The sequence below is a fragment of the Apodemus sylvaticus genome, chromosome 1, assembly GCF_947179515.1.
Source record: "Apodemus sylvaticus chromosome 1, mApoSyl1.1, whole genome shotgun sequence".
Lineage (NCBI taxonomy): Eukaryota > Metazoa > Chordata > Mammalia > Rodentia > Muridae > Apodemus > Apodemus sylvaticus.
Window position 1 is genome coordinate 188,691,525 of NC_067472.1, and position 21,996 is coordinate 188,713,520.

The 21,996-nt window shown below is 47.5% G+C and overlaps 1 protein-coding gene across 2 annotated transcripts in view; it reads left to right on the plus strand.

Annotated features, from left to right (window-relative positions):
- Hnrnpul1 (heterogeneous nuclear ribonucleoprotein U like 1) overlaps nucleotides 1-21,996 on the plus strand; it is a 33,965-nt gene extending 11,969 nt beyond the window's left edge. For both annotated transcript variants that reach the window (XM_052168669.1, XM_052168680.1), the window contains exons 6-15: nucleotides 306-405; nucleotides 2,406-2,518; nucleotides 8,354-8,620; nucleotides 10,168-10,290; nucleotides 10,402-10,530; nucleotides 16,540-16,708; nucleotides 17,209-17,499; nucleotides 18,550-18,839; nucleotides 20,193-20,384; nucleotides 20,819-21,996. In XM_052168669.1, the coding sequence (XP_052024629.1) occupies nucleotides 306-405; nucleotides 2,406-2,518; nucleotides 8,354-8,620; nucleotides 10,168-10,290; nucleotides 10,402-10,530; nucleotides 16,540-16,708; nucleotides 17,209-17,499; nucleotides 18,550-18,839; nucleotides 20,193-20,384; nucleotides 20,819-20,935 (1,791 nt within the window). In that variant the 3' untranslated portion in view covers nucleotides 20,936-21,996. The remainder of the gene's footprint in view (nucleotides 1-305; nucleotides 406-2,405; nucleotides 2,519-8,353; nucleotides 8,621-10,167; nucleotides 10,291-10,401; nucleotides 10,531-16,539; nucleotides 16,709-17,208; nucleotides 17,500-18,549; nucleotides 18,840-20,192; nucleotides 20,385-20,818) is intronic.

The window sequence follows — 21,996 nt, forward strand, 5'->3', positions numbered from 1 at the left end:
CTAGCAACCAAGTCATCTTTCCTTTCCTTTTTCTTTTCCTTTTCCTTCCTTCCTTCCATCCATCCATCCATCCATCCTATCTAGGCAGGATCTCACTGGCCTAGGCTGGTCTCAGCTTCACTGTGTAACTCAAGCTGGTCTCAAATTGTGGCATTCCTCCTGTTATGCCTCCTCAGTGCTGAGATTACAGGCACGAACCACCAGTCCAGGACCATCACTGTTACTGATATACTTACTTCCTACATTGCCTCATAATCCACCAGCTTTAAGAGAAGATTCTGAGCCTTCTTGTGTTCTGTCCTTAGATCAATGAGGAAATCTCCGTGAAGCACCTTCCGTCTACAGAGCCCGACCCCCACGTTGTCCGTATTGGCTGGTCCTTGGACTCCTGCAGCACTCAGCTAGGTAAGAAGAGGTCAGCCAGGCAGCCCTCCGTAGACAGTGATAGCCCCTGACCCTGGGTTCCCAGGTCTCCTAAGCTGTTCTTCCCAGTATGGGACTCCACACACACCTACTCCAGGGGTGGAGACAGGAGCAGCTGTTAATTTCAGGTCACTGCCTGGCTTCAGGAAGACTAGATTCAGCTGAAACCTGTCAGAAACAACTCTTGTTTTTTTTTTCCAGAGTTAATTCTTTTACTTTGTCTTTTACCAGAGGGTCCAAAATTCTCTTTGAGAATTGTTCCCTTTATTTGAAACCATCCCTACTCACACCATACTGAAGTAAATGTGTAGGCCCTGCTCTTTATGATTTTCTGTCCATTGTAGAACTTAAAGTGAAAGCAGAAGCAGCAGGGCTGCCAGGGCCAGCGACTGTATTCTGCACATTGCTCTTGCCTTTCATGCATACGCAAACTGGCTCATGTTGTGAACTTTCATGCTGATTTCTTTTAATATACTATGGGCCAAATTTTGGAAACAAATATGGTTTCTTGGCCAATGCATAATTTTGCATTCTGTAGCAATTTCCATCTTTTTGTTCTGTGGTGGGTGCTAGGAGTCGCGCCCAGGGACTCACAAAAGCCAGGTAGTCAGGTGCTCTGTACTGGCTTATATCTCAACCCTATGGTGTTTATTTAACAAGTTTCCTTTTGTAGCTTGTTTAAATTAATTTCATGGTTTTGCTTCAGTTCCTATTCTTGTAATTACTTGACAACTGTAGACAAATCCTTAAAAGTAGGTATGTGAGGTTAATCCTCAGCACCACACACACAGAATGGTACAGCAGGTAAAAGAGCTGGTAAGGGCTGGTGAGAAGGCTCAACCAGTAAGAGCACATGGTACGCAGGCCTGAGGAAGACCTGTGTCGGTAAACATGGAAGAAGAGAACTGACCCTGCAAGAGGTCCATCTGACCTCTTTGTTGTACATGCCCACTTCACAAGATAATAACTGCTACTGTTTATTTATATATGTAGTAGCATTCTTTATTTAAGAATCATGAGTACAGGGCCTGGAGAGATAGCTTAGCAGTTAAGAGCACAAGCTGTTCTTCCAGAGGACCAGGGTTCAATTCCCAACACTCATATGTCAGCTCACAGTTGTCTGTAACTCTAGTTTCAGGATATCTGACACCTTACAGTCACACATACAGAAAAACCATAATGTACGTAAAAAAATTTTTTTTAAAAAAATAATTTGTGTCCTTAAAACAAACAAAAAAGTGCTTACTGTTCTTACAGAGGATGCAGGTTTGGTTCCCAGCCTCTGCACCAGGCAGCTCACAAACACCTGTAACCTAGAGTCTGAGAGGATCCGGTGCCTTCCAGCTTCCAGGCACCTGTAACCAGAAGACGTACATAAATTCAAGGCAGGCACATGTACACATAAGTAAAAATGTTTAAAAGTTTTTAAAAGAAGAGCTCAGGAGTGGTGGCACACACTTGGAATCCCAGCTCCTGGGGTGTGGAGATGGAGAGATCAGAGTTTGAAGACAGACCTGGTTCTTTAATGAGTTTGAAGCTGGCTGGGGCAATGTGAGACCCAATCTCAGCAAAACACAAAGAAATCATAGGTCAGAGCCAGGTGCAGTGATTACTCAGTCTTGGCTATATCCAAGGAGGGTTGAGTGTGAACCAGCCTGGGTGTTCTGCAAGACCTAGTCCACAAAAATCATAGACCATCTCATTTTATCTTTTTCTTAGTTTTGAAATACAGGTGATGGCCAGGCACGGTGTTGTATACCTTTAATCCCAGTACTTGGGAGGCAGATGCAGGTGGACTTCTGTGAGTTTGAAGCCTGCCTGGTCTACAAAGTGAGTTTCAAGCCAACAAGAGCTACACAGTGAGATTTGTCTCAAAGCAAAACAGTAAAGAAAGTGACTTTGTCTTCAGATTAAAAGTCTGTGGCAGCTTGAAGGTATTAAGTCAGTCATCAATGCTTTAACCTGCCTGTGCCTTCCCTCAGGTGAAGAGCCTTTTTCCTATGGCTATGGAGGCACAGGGAAGAAGTCTACCAATAGCCGCTTTGAAAACTACGGAGACAAATTTGCAGAGAACGATGTGATTGGCTGCTTTGCGGTGAGTGCTGGCAGCCTGTGGGAATTGGCAGGCCAGGTGCCTGATGTAGACTTTTTTGGATACCTGTATCCTTTGTCTACGTTTATTCAGCCACTATCTCCATGTGTTGTTGTCTCTTTTGTAGGTTGATAGTGTCTCCTCCAGAGTAGGAATTACTGATTTGTTTGAGATCCTGCCATCCTTGTCCTTATGCAGAACTGACTGATGTATCATGAAGATTAGAGGCTTAAGTCTACACAACTCCCTCTATCTGTGGTTACCACAGACAGATTTTCTAATCAAACTTAGGAATGTCTTCCTTTGTTAGGAAACAGCCAATGTGCTTTCAAAAGGCATTGTGTTAGCTTTTAGCCCCCATTGGCATCACCTTATGTGCCAAACGTTTTTTTTTTGTTGTTGTTTTAACCTGACCTTAGTTGAGCTGACATCCCATCATGCACTGCCCTCTAGCCGAGCAGAAGCATGAGGTGGAGGGCGCCTGTGCTGCTGCATTAGTTCTGGAGAACAGTGAGTGGCTCTGGGGCCAGACGTGCTGAGCTCAAGTCTTGCTCTGAGGCTCATGGCTCTAGACAATGTCCCTGTCAGCCTCCCTCACACTCTGCCCTCACCTCTTGTTCTTACCCATTACAAACACTCAGAATGTCAGGTGCTGCACAGTGGCACCCCTTCGTACAGTTAGCATTGGTGATTACAAGCAGCCTTGCAAACTGTCACGAGGCCCCAGAGGAAGGGACTGCCCGAGGATTGCTTCTCAGGCTCCCCTACTTGTTCACAGAACTCCTTTTCTAAAAGTTCCTTTTTTTTTTTTTTTTAATTTGGAAAACCTAGAGGCACTGGGGGAGCAGCTCGGCTGATAGAGTGCTTGTTGAGTACACCGGGTGTGCTCTCCAGCATCATAGGAGACTGGGCAGAGAGACGACTGCAGCCTAGCTCTCAGAGGGCAGAGAGGGGAGGACCATAACTGGAAGGACATTTTTGGCTACATAGTTTAAGATTAGCCTAGGCTATGTGAAACTCAAAATACAAATCAATAAAAAATTTTAAAAAGAAAGTAACAGCACAAAGGACCCCACCAACCCTCCAAAAAAAAACTTTAGAAAAATAAGGAGAAAAATTTTTCAGTACCTTTACCACATTTGCTTTAGGGGGGTGTGTGTGTGTGTGTGTGTGTGTGTGTGTGTGTGTGTGTGTGTGTGTTGTATTGTATTTGTTTTAAGACAGGGTCTAACTGTTTGGCCTAGAGCTTGCTATATAGACTAGGGTGGCCTCTGTCTCTTAAAACTCCATTTGCCTCTGCAACCCCATGTTTTTATCCCAAGGATTAAAGGCATCCACCACCGTATTTTGCTTTTCTAATAAAACTTTTTTTTTTTTTAATGAAAATTGCTTTGCTTATATTCTAGAGTCTTGAAATCTTTTAGAGGAGGGTTAAGACAGGGTTTTTCTGTGTAACCCTGGATATCCTGGAACTCGCTTGTAGACAAGGTAGGCTTTAAACACAAAGATCTACCTACCTCTGCTTTCCAAGAGCTGGGATTAAAGACATGTGTCACCACTGCCTGGCTTTAGTCTTAAAATCTTATGGCTTTCCCATTTACTAGTATATCCTGGCAAATTTTCAATGTCCACACGAGTGATATGGCACTAACTCGGAAGCATCTTTAAAATATTTGTATAATTTAAAGAGAGAAGCAAGAACTCTAAATAGAATGCATAGCTCTTACCTCCACCCATTGCAGCTGCACACCCGAGCCTCCTGCTTGAGGGCTTCTGTATCTTAGTGCAAGAGAGTGGATGTTAAACTATGTATCTTACGATCTTACTTGTACGAACGCCTAAAGATGCATTTTGTTTTTTGATTGTTGGGGCTTATTGTGTGTGTGTTGCCTGTAGTCATTGTTTTTCACCACCATAGTTGGGGGGAGGTCCTTCATCTTTCATTGTGGCCATTCAGTGAGTTCTGTGTCTTAAGATTTATCCGCTATAACAGGTGCCAGAATACCCTCCTTTGGAAGCTAGTCTTCCTGTCACTCTCTGACAGTTGTTTGCTGGTAGAGATAGAGATAATACCAAAGGAAATACTGGCCATTCTTGACACTTGCCATGGTTACTCAGATAATTTTGTGGCCCTGCACGTCGACCCTCTTCCTCACAGGAACAGCGTTTGCCGTGCTTACATGAGCCCTTTCACATACATCTGCATTCGCATGGGCTATATGTGTACTATTTCTTCCTAAGTTAACTTCTGGTTGTAAGTTGGGTATGGCAGAGAATAAGCATGCACGAGTGTACATTTTTCTGTGTGTATATGTGTAGAAGCCAGAGATAGATGGTAGGTGTCTTCCTCAGTTACATCGCAGTTACAGCAAGTGGATTACCTGGAAGGAGAGCTGGGGATGTATGGGAAGGTGGCAAAAAGAGACGGAGACCAAGATAGCACCTGCTATTCAAGGTCTCAAAGTTTAATGAAGAACTCCCAATATATATAGGCAGGGGAAAAGGCTGGAAGCTTCTCAGCAGAATCAGTTCAGTTGCTCTGCAGGTCACTAGTGTTTCTCAGGACACCGCAGGTCCTTGAAGAACAATGGGCTTCACCCTAGGTAAAGGGGGTCATGGCTGACACAGGTGTTCCCACTCAAAGGCTGGGAGAGGAACTTCACCTTGGTCGATGTCAAGTTCCTGCCAGGTGGCATGGCACCTCAATAAGACTCTACACTTCCATCTTTTTTTATAGGCAAGGGTTTCACTGTGTAGTCTAGGTTGGCCTCAAACTATGAGATTCCCCTTCTCGAAGTACTGGAATTAAAAGCATATGCCAAAAAATCTGGCAGTCCACTTTATTATTTTGAGACAGGTCAGTCTCTCGTTGAACCTGGAGCTCATCACTCTGGCAAAGCTAGCTGGTCAGCAAGCTCTAGAGATCTTGCTGTCTCCTGCTTGGCCCTCATAGGTTACAGGAGCATGCCATCACCCGCCTGGGCCTGGGTATGCAAGCTGCAAATTTGGGTCCTCAAGCTTCCTGTGTAGCACCTGACTTGCTAACTCATCAGCTCTGTATTTTCAGATGCTGATGACTAGCTAACCATAGGATTGTTCTTCTAAGAAGTTGAAGTTGACAGTATAAAAATGGCTTTTATCCTGTGTCAGGTAGATCATTTCCATTTAGTTTAAAGATTTCAAAGGAGGTTTTGTTGCTTTTAGCATTTTTAAAGTTTTTTGTTTTTTTTTTTTTTAAGATTCCTTTGTCTTTCATGTGTATGAGTTGAGTGGTCTCACATGAATGTATATGTGTACTGTGTATGTGCTTGGCATCCCCCCGGAGGCCAGAAGAGAATCACCAGGAACTGGAGTCATAGGAGTTTGTAAGATGCTGTCTGGTGCTGGGAACGGAACCTGTGTTCTGCAATAGCAGCGAGTCCTCTTAACCACAAAGTCATCGTTGTCAGCCCAGATTTATTTTATTTCATGTATATGGGTATTTGGCCTTTGTATATGTATGTACATCATGTGCATACATGTGGTGCCTGTGGAGGCCAGAGGAGGGCAACGGATCCTCTGGAACTGGAGTTTATAACTGCCATGTAAGTACAGGGAACTGAACCCAGGACAGTACCGGTCACCCAGGTTCTCTTGTTTTTTTTTTTTCTTGAGATAGGGTTCTCACTGTGTAGCCCCAGCTAGCCTGGAGCTCACTGTGTAGACCAGTGTGCCCCAAACTCACAGCTCCATCAGCCTCTGCCTTCCAAGTGCTGGCATTCAAAGTGCACACACCACATCCAGTCTGGTATTTTAAGACATGATCTCAAACTCACTTTGTAGCTGAAGATAACCTTGCTTTCCTGATCCTCCCTCTCCCTCTCTAGCACTGGGATCGCAGGTGTGAGCCACTATGCCAGCAAGGAGCTTGCTCTTGAAAAGTTACTCGTACTCATGGTTACAAACATGGCTTTTCCTGTGCATCTTTCTCTCCCTTAACATTCATACTGAAACTTGTAGTCAAACTTTTTGAATAAAATCTAGCTCTGTTTAAAGAAAGATTCCACATACGATTTGTTTTTATCACAGGTTGTTATAACTTTAAAAACGGTTCATAGCAGGGGTTTGAAGGGGTATAAAAATCAGTATCTGGGGAAATAGAACATATTTGTGTAAGATCTCAAGTCCTCAACTGAGAACGAGAAAGGACCAAATAGAGAGCAGATGGTGCATTTCAACGATAAGAAGTAGAGTTACTGCAGCCTAGAAGACAGCAGAGGAGCTGCCTAGCAGCCCTGCCTCAGACAGAGAGCTACGCAGGTACACTTGTTAGCTGTGGGTGCTACTTTCCTTACACTGTGGTGGTTTTTCTAATAAAGCTGGAGCCCAGGCCAGGTGACCCCTGAAGTATTCATTTCCATGCCAGAGCAAAAGTGGCTGAAACCACTTGTCCCTACATGGGAAATGGCAGATACTGTACTAGGTGCAGAATTGTGCTGGGCTTGTGTTGGTGTGTCTGCTGAGCATAGTCATTACCTGTGATGTGTAAGGTATTAGCTGGCATGAAGGATACTGATAGAGGAATGGAGAACTCTGTAGAAAAAGACACGTCCAACACTCATTGAAGACCACCACACTTGGGTGGTCTCCTAGTCTCAGAAAGGATCCTACACCCTATGCCTTTTGTCGGAAAGCAGACCGTGGACTCTGTTGAGCTGCTGCCTCACCCTGAGTTTTGAAGCTTCACTACACCTACAGCGTCTTCCTGGAGCAGCTTTAGCCAGGCTCTGCTCTTCACTTTAAAACAAGTCAGTGTTATGTCTGCTTCATTACCAGCAATGGTTCCGAACTATCTGTAGACCAGGGTGGCCTCAAACTCAAGAAATCCTCCAATCTCTGCTTCCCAAGTGCTGAGATTAAAGGTGTGCACCACCACCATCTGGCCTTTTTTTTTTTTCTTTCATAGAGAAACAAGATAAAATAATTTGCTTTAGGTCATAAAATAGGATCCACTGTAGCTTCAGAAACTCAGTAAGCAGTTGAATGAAGGGATCCTTGTGAGCACGTCCGAGTTTGCTTTTCTCTTGCCTTCTGTGTGTCAAGGCATCTGACCTGGATATCTCTTACCACAAGGTTTGTGCTCGTGGCTTATTTCCATTTGTCAGTCAGGACCTAACTTAAAAATTCCCTTCAAGAAACCCAGGAGTAATTTTACTGAATTATGATACTGAGACTCCTTGTTTGATTCTCTATTGACCCCTGAATTCCATGGGATCCACATCAACAGCATGTACCAGGAAGAGTGAGCACTCTAGGAATGTGTGCTGAGTAGGCAAGAGCATGCACCTGTTTGTATCCTCTTGTCCTCATGTAGAGCTGCACGCAGCTGGGAAAAGTGCCTGCTCTGGCTTCTTTTATCTCTGTGTCTGTTCCTTGTCAGTTTCAGGGACAAGGCAAGATTACCTTCATCTTTACCTCAGCCTAAGCACAAGACTCACATATGTTACCAGCTTCCAGATCTTAAGTAAGAAAGGATTTAGGTAAAATGTCTCTGAGCTTTTCCTGATGCTGCCTAACTTGTGTGTATACCAAGAGAGAATGCCTGGGGTCCAGAAAAATGGCCATTTTACTCCCTGAATTGACTCTCTCACATTGAGGCTCTTGGTGCCTTTAGCTAAGTTTACAGTTAGTGTTTCTTAAGACAAGATTTCAGTAGCCTGGACTGGTCTGAATGAACTTCCTGTTCCTTCTGCCTCAGCCTTCCAGATACTGCAGTTGTGGGACTCCACCATCACACCAGCTTACTGCTCTTGTGGGACTCCACCATCACACCAGCTTACTCTCGGATTTCTCTCCTAGGACTTTGAATGTGGCAATGATGTGGAGCTTTCTTTTACCAAGAATGGCAAGTGGATGGGCATTGCCTTCCGAATCCAGAAAGAAGCCCTAGGGGGTCAGGCCCTCTACCCGCACGTCCTGGTGAAGAACTGTGCTGTGGAGTTTAACTTTGGGCAAAGAGCAGAGCCCTACTGTTCTGTTCTCCCAGGGTTCACATTCATCCAGCACCTTCCCCTCAGCGAGCGGATACGGGGCACCATTGGACCAAAGAGCAAGGCAGAGTGCGAGGTAAGCGGGGCCCCTCCTCCAGAGCCACCCAAGGCAGAGGAGAAATACTAAGTAGTTCACAAACTACTGGGAAAGGAACAGAAACTTGAGTAAACTCGGGTCCATGGCTTCTTTGTCCCAGTTCCTTGGTTGAGATTGGAGTTGAAAAGCTGCTTTGAGTCTGAAGTTCCAAAGGAAAGTGACCACACTACTCTTGGGCGAGGCCTGAGTAGGGGAAAGAGGCTTCCTCATCGCAGGACAGACAGGACAGCAGTGCGCTTTGCCACCCAGGGTTCTTGGAGCCGGCTAAGAAACCCCAGCCTCCCACTTAGAAACTCAACAAGTGGCCTTTGGCTCCGGTAGCCATGTGGACTACTTTTGTTTCTATTTGTTTGTTTTTAATGAACCATGGTCTCTGAGCCCAGGCTGGCCTTGAATTCATGGCAGCCCTACCCTGATCTTCCAGATGATGTAATTGTGACTTTTTTCTTAAGATATATATTTCTCATAATAAGCAGTTTGTTTCAGAAAATTAAGAAATATATAGAAATCTTTGGGGGTTTTTTTGTTTGTTTGTTTTGTTTTTGTTTTTTTTTAATATGTATTTATTTATTATATGTAAGTACACTGTAGCTGTCTTCAGATGCCAGAAGAGGGTGTCAGATCTCTTTACGGATGGTTGTGAGCCAGCATGTGGATGCTGGGATTTGAACTCATGACTTTTGGAAGAGCAGTCGGTGCTCTTACCAGCTGAGCCATCTCTCCAGCCCAATATATAGAAATCTTAACTTTACAGTAATTCTGTGGGAATTTGTGGCAAGTAATTATTTGAAGATTTTGGAGTTTATCATGATTCTGACATTCTCTACATATACTTGAGATCTCATGACAAGCAATTTGATATCCTGTCCTTTTAGAGTTAGCATTACTTAATGGTCTCTGTCCCACTGCATGAAAAACCTCCCTTTATACCTTTTTTGAGACAGTCTTACTATGTTACTCAGGTGGGCCTCAGACTCCCTAAACTCCAGTTTTCTTAACGCTTCAGCTCCCGAGTTATTGGGACTATAGTGCGCCTCCACGTCTTCTGACTTGTAACATTTTAATGGCTTTAGAAGAGTCATTCCCTTTATTGTGCATTTAGGCTATATGTAGCATTTGTTGAATCCTAAATATGATTATTAAATAGAATTTGTGACCTTGTGGGCACACTTCAGTTCCTGTTTTAGACTCTTTAAGACTGTACCATTTCTCATACCTGTCGATGGTTCAGTGCCAGGTCATGGGTTTCCCTTGCCAGTGGCTGCTTCATATCCTTCTGTAACTGCTGTCCCTGGGACTTGACTCGGTGCTTGCCTGTGCCAGACCATAGACTCAGAATCTGACAAGCCTTGTGTCTTTGACTCCCAACAGCAACACTGAGATAGATGCTATTACTTCCATTTTCCAGAGGCAACCAGGAGGTTCAGAGTCATCATCATGGGCACCGTCAAGCCAGGGTGGTGCTATGCCACCGTGCCACATGCTGCTGCTGTTTCACAGCACCCTTCCCTGTCCTATTCTTGTAGATTCTGATGATGGTAGGCCTGCCTGCTGCCGGCAAGACCACATGGGCCATCAAACACGCAGCCTCCAACCCTTCTAAGAAGTACAACATTCTGGGTACCAATGCCATCATGGATAAGATGCGGGTAAGGATGACCTGTTCTTACCTCAGTTTACCTTACTCGTCTCCTGGCCTCTGGGTGCTATCCTGTGCCTCAGGCTCCACTTACCTTCCATTACCTCTCACCCACCCACAGGTGATGGGCCTACGCAGGCAGCGGAACTATGCTGGCCGCTGGGACGTCCTGATCCAGCAGGCCACTCAGTGCCTCAACCGTCTGATTCAGATTGCTGCCCGAAAGAAACGAAACTACATCCTAGATCAGGTACTTGCAAAGCAGTCCTTGGCAGCAGGGAGGAGACCTAGTCACTGCATGGGGATTCCTCTCCAGCCCTTTTCTCATTTCTTCATAATGTTCTGTAGCAACTGTGCTGGTCAGCGTACACCATATGTGAGGATGGCAACAGGCCCTTCAGTCCACTTTCTTAAGCCCTATCTGTGGCAGGGTTTGGGGGCATGACCCAGACCTACTGGCTCATTCATTTTTAGGCAAGAGTCCCGTAGCCAAATGAAAGAGGCATAGATTTCTTTATGTGTGTAGGTATTTTGCCTATATATCTGTTTGCTACATGTGTGCCTGGTTCACCGAAGCCAGAAAAGGGCATCGGATCTTTGGTATTGGAGTTACATTTCTGTAAGCTGCTGTGTGGGTTCTGGGAGTGGTCTTCTGGAAGAGCAGCTGGTACTCTTCACCACTAAGCTATTTCTCCAGCCTCAAGACCCAGAGATTTCTAAGGCTCACAGGCTTGAACCCTGACTCTGCTCCTCACTAGTTGTGCAATTGTGGGCAGCCAACCTGATCGTGTGAATCTCAGCATCCTAGTTTGCAAAATGGAAACCCTAAGGCCTCCCGTGCCTCCATAGGGCCTGGCTGCGAGCAGCAGTGTGGGTGTCACTGTGCTCTCTGCAGGCTGACGGTGCTCCAGCTTCTCTGAGCACATCTCGTGAGTGTGGAGTGCATGCTTACGTGTCAGTTAGGGTGAGCTTCGCTCAGCTTTGAATTGGAATAAAAATACTATGTGTGGTTATCAGCATTGTCAAAAGAATGAGCGGGATAAATCGAGCTTTGACTCCCTGCCACTGGTGTGTTCATATGTTCGCTGCCCACACAGCGTGTTATTTGCATTTGTTGCATAGGCTCCACTGAGATGCAGCGGAGCATGTTTACTTGTCGCGGGTTCCCGGCTTCAGCCTTACGCACATGCTTTCTTAGGAACCTGTAAGCAAACAGACAGACACTGTAAAGCCCGTCGTGTAACCTGGCTTGAGGGCCTTCCGCATGTGGCACTGACTATTTAAGTGGTGCCCTGACTTTAAAAGCCTGATGAGTAGGGAGCTGGTAGCTAGCATCGGCGGCTGGCGTGGTGGGAAGGAAATCCCTAGGAACCATGTTGTCCTCATGTGAATTGAAGATCCTACACTGCCCACTTGGCGACAGTGTATAAGCGGTCCGTGGTTTTCCTTTAGCTCAGCCCTGACAGACGGGGTCAACTACTCGGCCTTCTCTCTGGAGATGCTTGGCTTGGCTTCCTGTGCTGGGAGTCAAGTCTAGGACCTTCCCTACGCTGAGTAAGCATTCTCCCAATCAAGCTGCGTCTTCACTGCTCCCCAGCTCACTCTGCCCTGTTCTCCTTGTTAGACCCCATTGCACTTATGTTCTGAGAGACCGAGCAACAGTGTCAGTACCCTAAGGTTTGGGTATTAACCTCTTTTGGACTTCCCAGAAAGAATTACCTGCCTGTCCTTTACTTGTATTGCTGACCAATAGGCCAACAGTGGAAGTCACGGTGTGAGCATGCCATGTGCCATTTCTGTCCTGCAGTTCAGCCGAGTACAAAATAGAGCTGTTAACGTCCTTGTTAGGAGCTGGAGTTAGGCCTGGGCTGCACAGACTCCAGCCAGATGACCTCGCAGAAGGATGCAGGTCAGGCCATAGGATCCAGACCAACCATAATGCAAAGGCTCCTGCCCTCCAGAGTAAAGAACACAGTCTCTAGTTAGCCCAACGCTAGAGCCAGGAGCTGCCGTTCAGGTCAGTGAGGCCAAGAAAGAGGCTTTAAGTCAGTGGCTTTTCTTATTATAGCCCAAACTCCAAAAAGTATGTTCCAGAAAGTTTAAATATGAGAAATTTGTTGTATGAATGAATGTAGGTAAAGGGTTGGAGCACATCTTGGCACTACCACACCATTAGCTGTGACTGTGAGGATTACATTGACAATGCCTAGCTGTCTCACGGGCAGGGTAGATCTTTAAAGAGACTAGCACTGCATATGGTGTCCCCATAGTTGCAGAATCTCAACCTAGGTCATATTCCCTGTGGTTAACTCTTCTGTAACTGTTATGTGTCAACTTCAGACATACCTGTTGTTGGAAGATAATTCACCTGTACAACCCTGCTGAGGCTGGGCAGCCAAGAGTCTACCTTTGCCAGGCCTCTAGAATGAGGTTTCTAGCCCATTCTTAGGCTATCATAGAAATTTGAAACAGGGTGTTCAACAAGAACTGTGTGTCCTAAGAGAAAACAAAGTCACCTGAACCATCTGGAGCTGGGGGCTATAGTCCATGGGACCTCCCTCTTTGAGGTGTGTCTGGGCCTAGGCCAGGCAGAGCAGTGGTCAGTCAGTTGGCTACATACAACTTTGCTTACGGGGCCTTACACTCAAAGCTTCAGTTCTAGCTGAGCATGGTAGTGCATACGATGATGCACTCAGGAGACAGAAGCAGAATGATCTCCAAGTTGAGTTCCAGACCAGCCAGAGCTATGTGAGACCCTGACTCAAAATAAAACAAAACGCCGGGCGGTGGTGGCGCACACCTGTAATCCCAGCACTCTGGGAGGCAGAGGCAGGCGGATTTCTGAGTTTGAGGCCAGCCTGGTCTACAGAGTGAGTTCCAGGACAGCCAGGACTATACAGAGAAACCCTGTCTTGAAAAAAGGAAAAAACCAAATCCAAAATAAAACAAAAAAACTTTGGGTTCTGGTTCCCTGTTCTCAAACCTGTTAGCAGGTGCCACCACATCATCGTCATCATCATTTTATTCCTGAGACAAACCTAGGGCCAGCCAGAGTTGGGCCCCAGAGTAAACTGCCTCTTGTTAGCAAGCCCTGGAGGGAATTTTCTTTCCTCCCCCACTGTCCCTAGATCCTTGAGCCTGCTTCATTCCTGACATTCAGACCAGTTCTCTTCCTACGTGTATACTTCCTTCCACTGGGATTCACCTCACTCAACCCAAAGCAAGCGTTCCTTGCCAGATGTGCTCCTCTGGGACCCAGCCAAGTTTCTCCTGCTGCCAGACTGGCCCTGTTGCATATAACAAGAAAGAGTGGACAGATCAGACAGTAGGCTTTTAAAGGAACTTAGAATGCCAGCAGAGGTGCCCATCTGTGTCTGCTGTGTCCTCATACCTCAGTCTGTCCCACATGACACTCTATGTCTAAAACCCTAGGCCCACTACCTTCCCTTCGGCTCACTTCCTGGGGTTGGACATAGTCTGGAGCCCGAGAACACAGGCCACAGCCACTCTCTTAGAACTGATATCTTCAAGCATTGTGGGACTGAAGGAGCAGGAGTTGGGTGTTCAATCCCTGTCTGGAAAAGCTGACTTTGCTGTTGTTCTTGTCTCCTAGCAACAGCCACAGGACCCCCCCAGCCCCCAGAGACCACAGAGTGCAGGGCTCGCCCCAGGGCTCTGACCTCATTGTGTTTGCTGTGGTAACAGTCGCCAGCAGTTCGTTCCCTTTCCTCCGGAAAGCCAGGCACTTGCATGGCTCCCCTTTCCTTCCCCTGGCCCAGGAAGCGGCAGGGGAGATACACTCCTGACCTGGCTTCTCCGAGAGTCACAGCCATCCCAGACAGAGGTCAGCCATTTGGGGGTGCAGGCTACTCTGCTGTCATCCCTCCCATCTTGTAAAGCTGCAGAGACTGGTCCTTTTGCCAAGGTTTCTTCCCTTCTCTCTTCCTCATTGGAACCTCAACAGGGCACATTACCATAGCAGTTGACCAGAATGCGTTTCTCTGGCCTCACAGGTTAGAGGAGTAAGAACAGGATTACTGGGCACCAGATAGAATGGACCACAGTCACCCTGATACCAACCATTCCCTCTGGCTTATGTGTCAGGAGGGAACTTAACAGCTTGGCTAAAGGAAGCCAACTGTTTGAGGAAAGGGGCTGAGGAGGATTACAGCAGCAAGAGCCTAGCTCTCTGCCCAGTAACTATAACCTGCTCCACTCCAGGCTACACACAGTATGTAGGTTTATGCCTTTCACCCCTTCTGCTGTGCCTCCTTCAGGGAATCCTGGGAGTAAGGAAAAGGTTTAGCTTGACATGTGGGCTGAGCCAGGGAGCTAGTTTAGTACCAGAACAGCCACACCCACAGCTTGGCTCTCCCACCAGTCTGTTATGGCGCCCCAGCCTCTGCCTTTCTGGAAAGGATCCATTGTGTCATATCTTCCTTAGACTGAGTCTCTCCTGGTGTTTGTATTGAGAAGCCTCTCTTAGAACACTGTTGGGCCTGCTGACCATATGTTGAGAGCCACCCTGTGTGCTGGCTTCTTTCCTCGCCGCATGCCACAAAATCTCCCATCTGCAAATCCTTAGCAGACCCAGCAGGAGGGTGATGTGATCTTCATCTCTCAGATGCAACTTGAGGCTCAGACTAATGAGGGGACTTGTCTACAGACTCCCAGATTCTAAGTAGCACAGCTGAGATTTCGTCAGGAAGCTTCTCCCCAGAGCCTGTGCTTTCTGCCCTGCCTCGCTTGTCTTTTGATTTGGGAGGTCTCTGCAGCTTAACCCTTTGGTCCGGGTTGCTTCAAGTCAACAGCATGGAATAAATGCCCACAGCACCCACCCAGTGACAACCATTATCGACAGTGGCTCCTATCTGTTTCGTGCTCTAAGTGAGCCTTAGTTCACTCAAACTCACTCAATCTTCAAAGTAGTGGCCATGAGACTTTAATACTGTTTGCCCTTATAGGACTTGAAATGCTATAAATTCACAGTGAGTTGGTTTTACAAGTAACAACAGGCTGAAGCTCTGACTTAGAACCTCGGTCCGCCCAGCTACCCGCTTCTCAGGCATTCCCTGCCTCAGCAGCTGCTCAAGCGCTGTCTTACTTTGTGTTAATCCCCTGTCTCATCCTGCCCAGCCTGGCACATGGGGCTGCTGGTCACGGGTGTCACTGCTGCTCTCAGTCATTACATGTATTCTGCCAGCAACTGCCCGGGAGGCAGCTGCCTACTGCCGCAAAGAAGAAAAACAAAGCAGTAGCCAGCTGCACTTTGGAAAAGCACAGACTGTCACCCTGTCAGTCTCCCTGGGTAGCCTTGTGGGTAAGACCAGTGTTTCAGAGGACCAAGAGAGAAGATAGAATGTATTAATGGAAGCAGTGTGCACAGTTGTCAGGACTGCTGAGTTATGTTCTTTCCATTGATTATTTAGAAGAAAAAACACAGGCAGAGCATATTGGCATTCATCGTTAATCTTAGCAACTCCAGAGGCAAAGGCTAGCCTGGTCTATATAGTTCCAGGACAGCTGGGGCTGCATGTCTCAAAAAATTTTTGAAATAAGGTTTAGAATTGTAATCTTGGTACTCAGGCTGAAGCAGGAGAATTATGAGTTCAGAAGAGAGTATGCAGTAGAATTCTGTTCATATTAAGCAAAACATAAGTATTTCTAGAAGTGCCTATGTTAAATATAGTTCATTATCTCTGGGATGCACGGCTTGATGCTAGGTGGTTGGAGAGACTCTTCCCTTAAGCTTTATACCTTGTACAGTGCATATCTTACTACAAACACATAATCCTTTGGGATCAGGAGAAAGGTTTTGTAAACTACAGTTCCAGTAACAAATAGGATTAACAAGGAAAGCGCAGCTCTCTGGAGACAACCTCTTTGTGTTTCCAAAGTCTCTTCATTTGCTGAGGTGGACATGAGTTTAGAAAATGAAAAAGAACGATTTCCTGAGTCTCTGCTAGAAGGATTACTATTTTACCTTTCTGTTTGTTTGTTTGTTTGTTTGTTTGTTTGTTTGTTTGTTTGTTTCAAGACAGGGTTTCTCTGTGTAGCCCTGGCTGTCCTGGAACTCACTCTGTAGAACAGGCTGGCCTCGAACTCAGAAATCCGCCTGCCTCTGCCTCCCAGAGTGCTGGGATTACAGGCGTGCGCCACCACCGCCCGGCTATTTTACTTTTCTGATCATTTCCCTGCATGATACCCTGCAAGAGAGACAGCTCTGAATATCCAATCTCTCGCCTCTTACCTACCTTAGACAAATGTTTATGGGTCAGCCCAGAGACGGAAAATGAGACCATTTGAAGGCTTCCAGCGGAAAGCTATTGTAATCTGTCCAACTGATGAGGACCTAAAAGACCGCACAATAAAACGAACTGATGAAGAAGGGAAAGACGTCCCAGATCATGCAGTCTTAGAAATGAAAGGTAGGAAATAAGTGCTGGGGGGCCATCTAAACAGCGTCCTCAAGACAAGGGTCTCTTCACTTGGGCCCCTCTCAGCTCCTCGTGACTCCTTTGTGGTCTGTTCTCTGTTTCTATTTTGTCTCCCGTTACACACATGTGAGGGAACAGGCTTCCAGCCTCAGTCTGGGGAAGGACTTTGAGGCTGGGTGGGAATGAGTGTCAGGAGAGAAAGTGTGTGTAGAGCCCACACCGAAAGGCCTATCCTCTCCCACCTCTGGCACCCAGCACTTGGGCAAGCCTCACTCTCTTCAGGGGGTGTAGCTTCACTTGCCTCTGAAGTACCTTGAGGTGAGTCTGGAGAGACCCGATCATCCTTGGGGAAGAGTCTCTGTTAGCCCCTGCCAGTATTTACAACAAGCAGTTGGGGTCCCATCTTAACCTCATTCCTTCAGCCTTCCTGCTCCGGGGAGGAGACCAGGCATCAGAAGGCACTGACCTGCTCTCCGTTTTTATTCCTCTAGCCAACTTCACTTTGCCTGATGTTGGGGACTTCCTGGATGAGGTTCTGTTCATTGAGCTCCAGCGAGAGGAAGCAGACAAGCTGGTGAGGCAGTACAATGAGGAAGGCCGGAAGGCCGGCCCGCCCCCGGAAAAGCGCTTTGACAACAGAGGTGGTGGCTTCCGAGGCCGTGGGGGTGGCGGCAGTTTCCAGCGTTATGACAACCGAGGCCCTCCTGGAGGCAACCGAGGAGGCTTCCAGAACCGGGGCGGAGGTGGTGGCAGCGGTGGTGGAGGAGGGAACTACCGAGGAGGTGAGATGTTTACCTTCTCCAGCCTTTCATTCTAAGGCCAGGCTGTGGGAACCGCCTCAGGCCTTCCCACTGCCTGGTGCCCAACCTCACTGCTTCGAAGTGCACACAATGTTGTTCTCTTTGTTGGTCTTTCCCTATCTGACTGTATATGGTCTTTGAGGAATCTTAGGATCCATCTGTAGATCTCACAAGGGCAAATATTAGGACTGCTTTTTGTTCAAAAAAAAAAAATGAAGAAATAAGCTTAGAGCAATTTGCCCATGATCACAGAGCTAAATTGAGCTGGGAGTTGGGTGAGCTAAAGTCCAAATTCTTGGTAAGTGGTGTGGAACTGGTATCTGAAGTAAAGTGTGAGCACGGATTAGCAGACGTTAACCAGAGACATCTTCAGCAGTTAAAAGCACACTAGTTGCTCCTCCTGAGGTTGGGGTCAGGCTTGGTTCTCAGCAACCACACTGAGCTGCTTGCAACTGCCTGGAACCCCAGCTCTGCGTTGGCATCCAGGCCTTTCAGACACACACCAAGGGAAAATGTGTCTTTCAAACAAATCTTTAAAACTGTGTATCAGACATGTTCTAGACCTTCAGTGACCCAAGGATGTTGGGACCTCATGACACCAAATTAACCTTTGTGTAGACCATCACCTCGGGAAGGGTCCCTGTGGAGCCTGTTTTTGGTGTGATGAGGGTACAGATTCAAGAAACAGTTGTACAGTGAATGGCTCAGGAGAGGCCACCTGGCCCACCTGTTGGACTGTAACTGACTAGTTTGTAGCTGTTTCCTGGTGCTTGCATTGCTCCTGAACACCTTTCTAATGTTGGACAGTTACATAGAGCTGGGCACATCTAAGACATCTGAGCCTTGCCTGCTCACAGTCCCCTGGAAGACAGGGCTGTCTGCAAACAGTGACTCTAGGTGCTGTGTCAGGGCAAGCAAAGGAAGCGTTGAGGGCCTGGGGAAGCCCAGGCAGAGTGCCTGCACTGGCTGGCTCACTGCTTTAGCCAGCCATGCTGAGTCAGTCCTCTCATACATATGGACTTCCCAATGTAGGTTTCAACCGCAGTGGAGGTGGTGGCTACAACCAAAACCGCTGGGGTAACAACAACCGGGATAACAACAACTCCAACAACAGAGGCAGCTATAACCGGGCTCCTCAGCAGCAGCCACCACCACAACAGCCACCGCCACCACAACCACCACCACAGCAACCACCGCCACCACCCAGCTACAGCCCTGCTCGGAACCCTCCGGGAGCCAGCAGCTACAACAAAAACAGCAGCATCCCTGGCTCCAGCGCCAATACCAGCACCCCTACAGTGAGCAGCTACAGCCCTCCACAGGTGAGGCCGTGTGTAGATTGTACGCATATGCACTTGGGTAGAGGAGAGGACGCAGGTCTGAGGTACCACATGTGGCCATGGGTCTGTGCTCTTCCCTGCAGCCTGTCATTTTCCCCTTGCAGCTGTTCAGCTGTATCAAACATTAGACATGGCTAGAGTCTCCCTCTTCCCCAACGCTGGAGGTACCTACGAGCATTGGCTGCCATCAGTGAGATCATGTCTTTCAGCTCTGTCACTGGCCTCATTGGGTCTATAAGAAAGCACTCCACTGAGTCAACTTCTGCCCATCACTGGAGGCCAGGGTCCAAAGGTAGATAAGGACCTTGTCCCTTGATAGCTCCAGACCCTGTTCCATTTCTTAGGAAACCAGTGCTTGGGTTTTGGTGAACTGAGGCCATCTCTTTTTATTTCCCAGCCCTCTGAGTACCTGTTACATGCCAGGGAGCAGCTGGGAACAGTTGCCAGGAGACGGACCAGTGCTCCTAGATGCTACCTAGCTAGCGCCTTTCCTAGAATAGGAGTTCGACAAGACTGAGGTTCAGAGCCTAGTGCCAACAGAGCTGGCTTTGTGACCTGAGACAGTCAGCTTGACCTCTCTGGTTCTTGTTTCCACAAAGGACAGAAACATTCCTAGCAATCACTTGTGAAGTTGCCATGAGGTGATGGGTACTGTAGCTTAATGAAGCCTCCGGGACTGGGCAGACCTGCATTAGTCATTCTAATAGTGTGGCCTTGGCCCAACAACCTTGCTTAGATTTTCTTTTTAGAGTCATTACTTACTAAATTTACTTTATATGTGTGTGTTTATATGTGTTTGTATGTGCCCTGCCTATGTGCAGTGCCTGCAGAGATCAAAAGAGGATACTGGGTTCCTGGAAACTAGAATCACAGACAGTTGTGAGTCACTCTAAGGGTGCTAGGAAGTAACCCTGGGGCCTCTGCAAGAGCTACCAGTGCTCTTAACTGCTGAGCCACCTCTCCAGCCCAGCCTCCGCTGCCGTCTATGTGAAATAGAGCTAGTGAAGATGTTGGGCTTGCTGATGAGATTGAATGGGTTACTGATCCACTTGCCACCACTGCTTTTCTCAGCGGCTCTCACAGTGGCCACTGCCACCATTCTCTGAGTGCCTAGCCCAGTGCACGCAGGCCCCTTGAACTACCGAGACGCTCCACAGCGTGATCGTACGAGATGGTTGCAGGCAGTGAAGCAGGTCTTAGAAATGCCTTGTGCGCTGCTGCCCTTCCCAGACCCGTCCTTGCATTTTAGAACAGTCCTGCCTCCATCAAGGAACCTGTGTCCTTACCAGTGTGTGCTGTCTGTCTCACGGAGCTTTTGTCTGTTTCTCTACTCAGCCGAGTTACAGCCAGCCGCCCTACAACCAAGGAGGCTACACCCAGGGCTACACAGCTCCACCACCTCCGCCACCGCCACCACCTGCCTACAACTATGGAAGCTATGGCCCCTACAATCCTGCCCCCTATACACCACCCCCACCCCCCACTGCCCAGACCTACCCTCAGCCCAGCTATAACCAGTATCAGCAGGTGAGTGCAAGATGGGCCTTCCAGTGAGGCTTCTGGGAGCATTCATTCTTGGGCATGCATTCAGACATGGGTTCCTGCCTATTCTGAAACATGGGCAGCTGCTTGTCTCAAGCTTTTGGTAAACTGGTCTTTAATGGCCAATGAATAACCACTGTGTAGCCCTGGCCCCTAATGCAACAAACCTACCTAGCCGAGCCAGACCTCTAGCATGGCCAAGGGGTGCCATGTTCTATTCCAGGTTAGTGCTGAGGCTGCCACACCTGCAGGACAGCATTTCCTGCTTTCCCATTTATGTGACATCAAGTCACCCCTTATCTTTCCAAAGCACTTTGGTTTCTGTCAAAGGACCCATGTGTTGAGGGTGGACCACAAAAGGAGAGGAGGGACAGTCTGGAGTGCAAAGAGATAACTTGATACCGTTGTTCTCTCCCCAGTATGCCCAGCAGTGGAGCCAGTACTATCAGAACCAGACCCAGTGGCCGCCATACTACGGGAACTACGACTATGGGGGCTACTCCGGCAGCACGCAGGGGGGCGCAAGCACACAGTAGTGGGTGCTGGAGTCTCAGAGGCTCGTCCGCTGCTTCTGCTAGCACCTGCCTTGGCCCCTTTCCCCTCTGAGTCCTGTGGTGCTGGGGACAGAGTTATCCCAGGGCTGCCTCTCTCTAGCCCACTTCTTCAAGAGGGGCTTCTCTCTTCATACAGGCCAGGCATTTTTCTCTCTGGATTCAAACAGGCAACAGTGACCTTTTCTTTTATCTTTATCCCGTCCACTCCCTCCTCTCCCTGCCTTTTTAACTAGAGTCCTCTCCCTTGGCACCAGTGAGACCACAGTGACTGGGGAGGGAGGCCCTTGCCTGCCTGCCCCTCCGTAGGACTCTGCTTTTTAGCCCCTCGGCTTCCCAGACTCTCATGCAGTTGGTTGCAAATTCTTCCAGGAGCTGTTTTACTGTCTACTTTTCAGGATTTAAAAAAAAAAATTCAAAAACTTAAAAAAAAAAAATGTTTAAGAAGCAAAATGCAGAGGAAGGAAGCAGTGACTTTTTTTTGGTAATTATGCTTTTTTTTTTAATTTTTAGAATTTGTCTGTTTTTACTGTGGGTCAGCCGTTGATACTTCATCAAATAACCATTTCTTTGCTGAGTTCAGGTAACCGAGGAAGAGCCACACCCTCGAAACAAACAACAAAATCACCTTTAACCTAACTTTTTATATGATGTCTCAGTTCCCCGTAACTTTGCACACAGCGTCTGTTCAGTTGGACTGTAACTGCTTTTGTACTTGGAGAGAGTGTGACTATTGAACTTGAAACCTTTTACTCCAGGAGTCTTGGTAGTTTCTGGTGGGCTTAAGCGGGTGAGAGGGTGAAGGGAAGGTAGGGTGGGGCCAGCCTCCCTGGAGACCCTGAAGTCCCTCCTCCTCCACCACCACCTCCATGCCCGTCCAGGGCCAGACCTCCAGAGTTTACAGTGGTCCTTTGATTACTCTCACTTCCCCATACCCGGATGTTCTAACGGGACTTTAGCAAACTGCACTTATTAAGAGATGTTTTACCCTGTTTTGTTTTGTTTTCTTTTCTTTCAATAAATGACATGGCACCTCTTACCAGGAA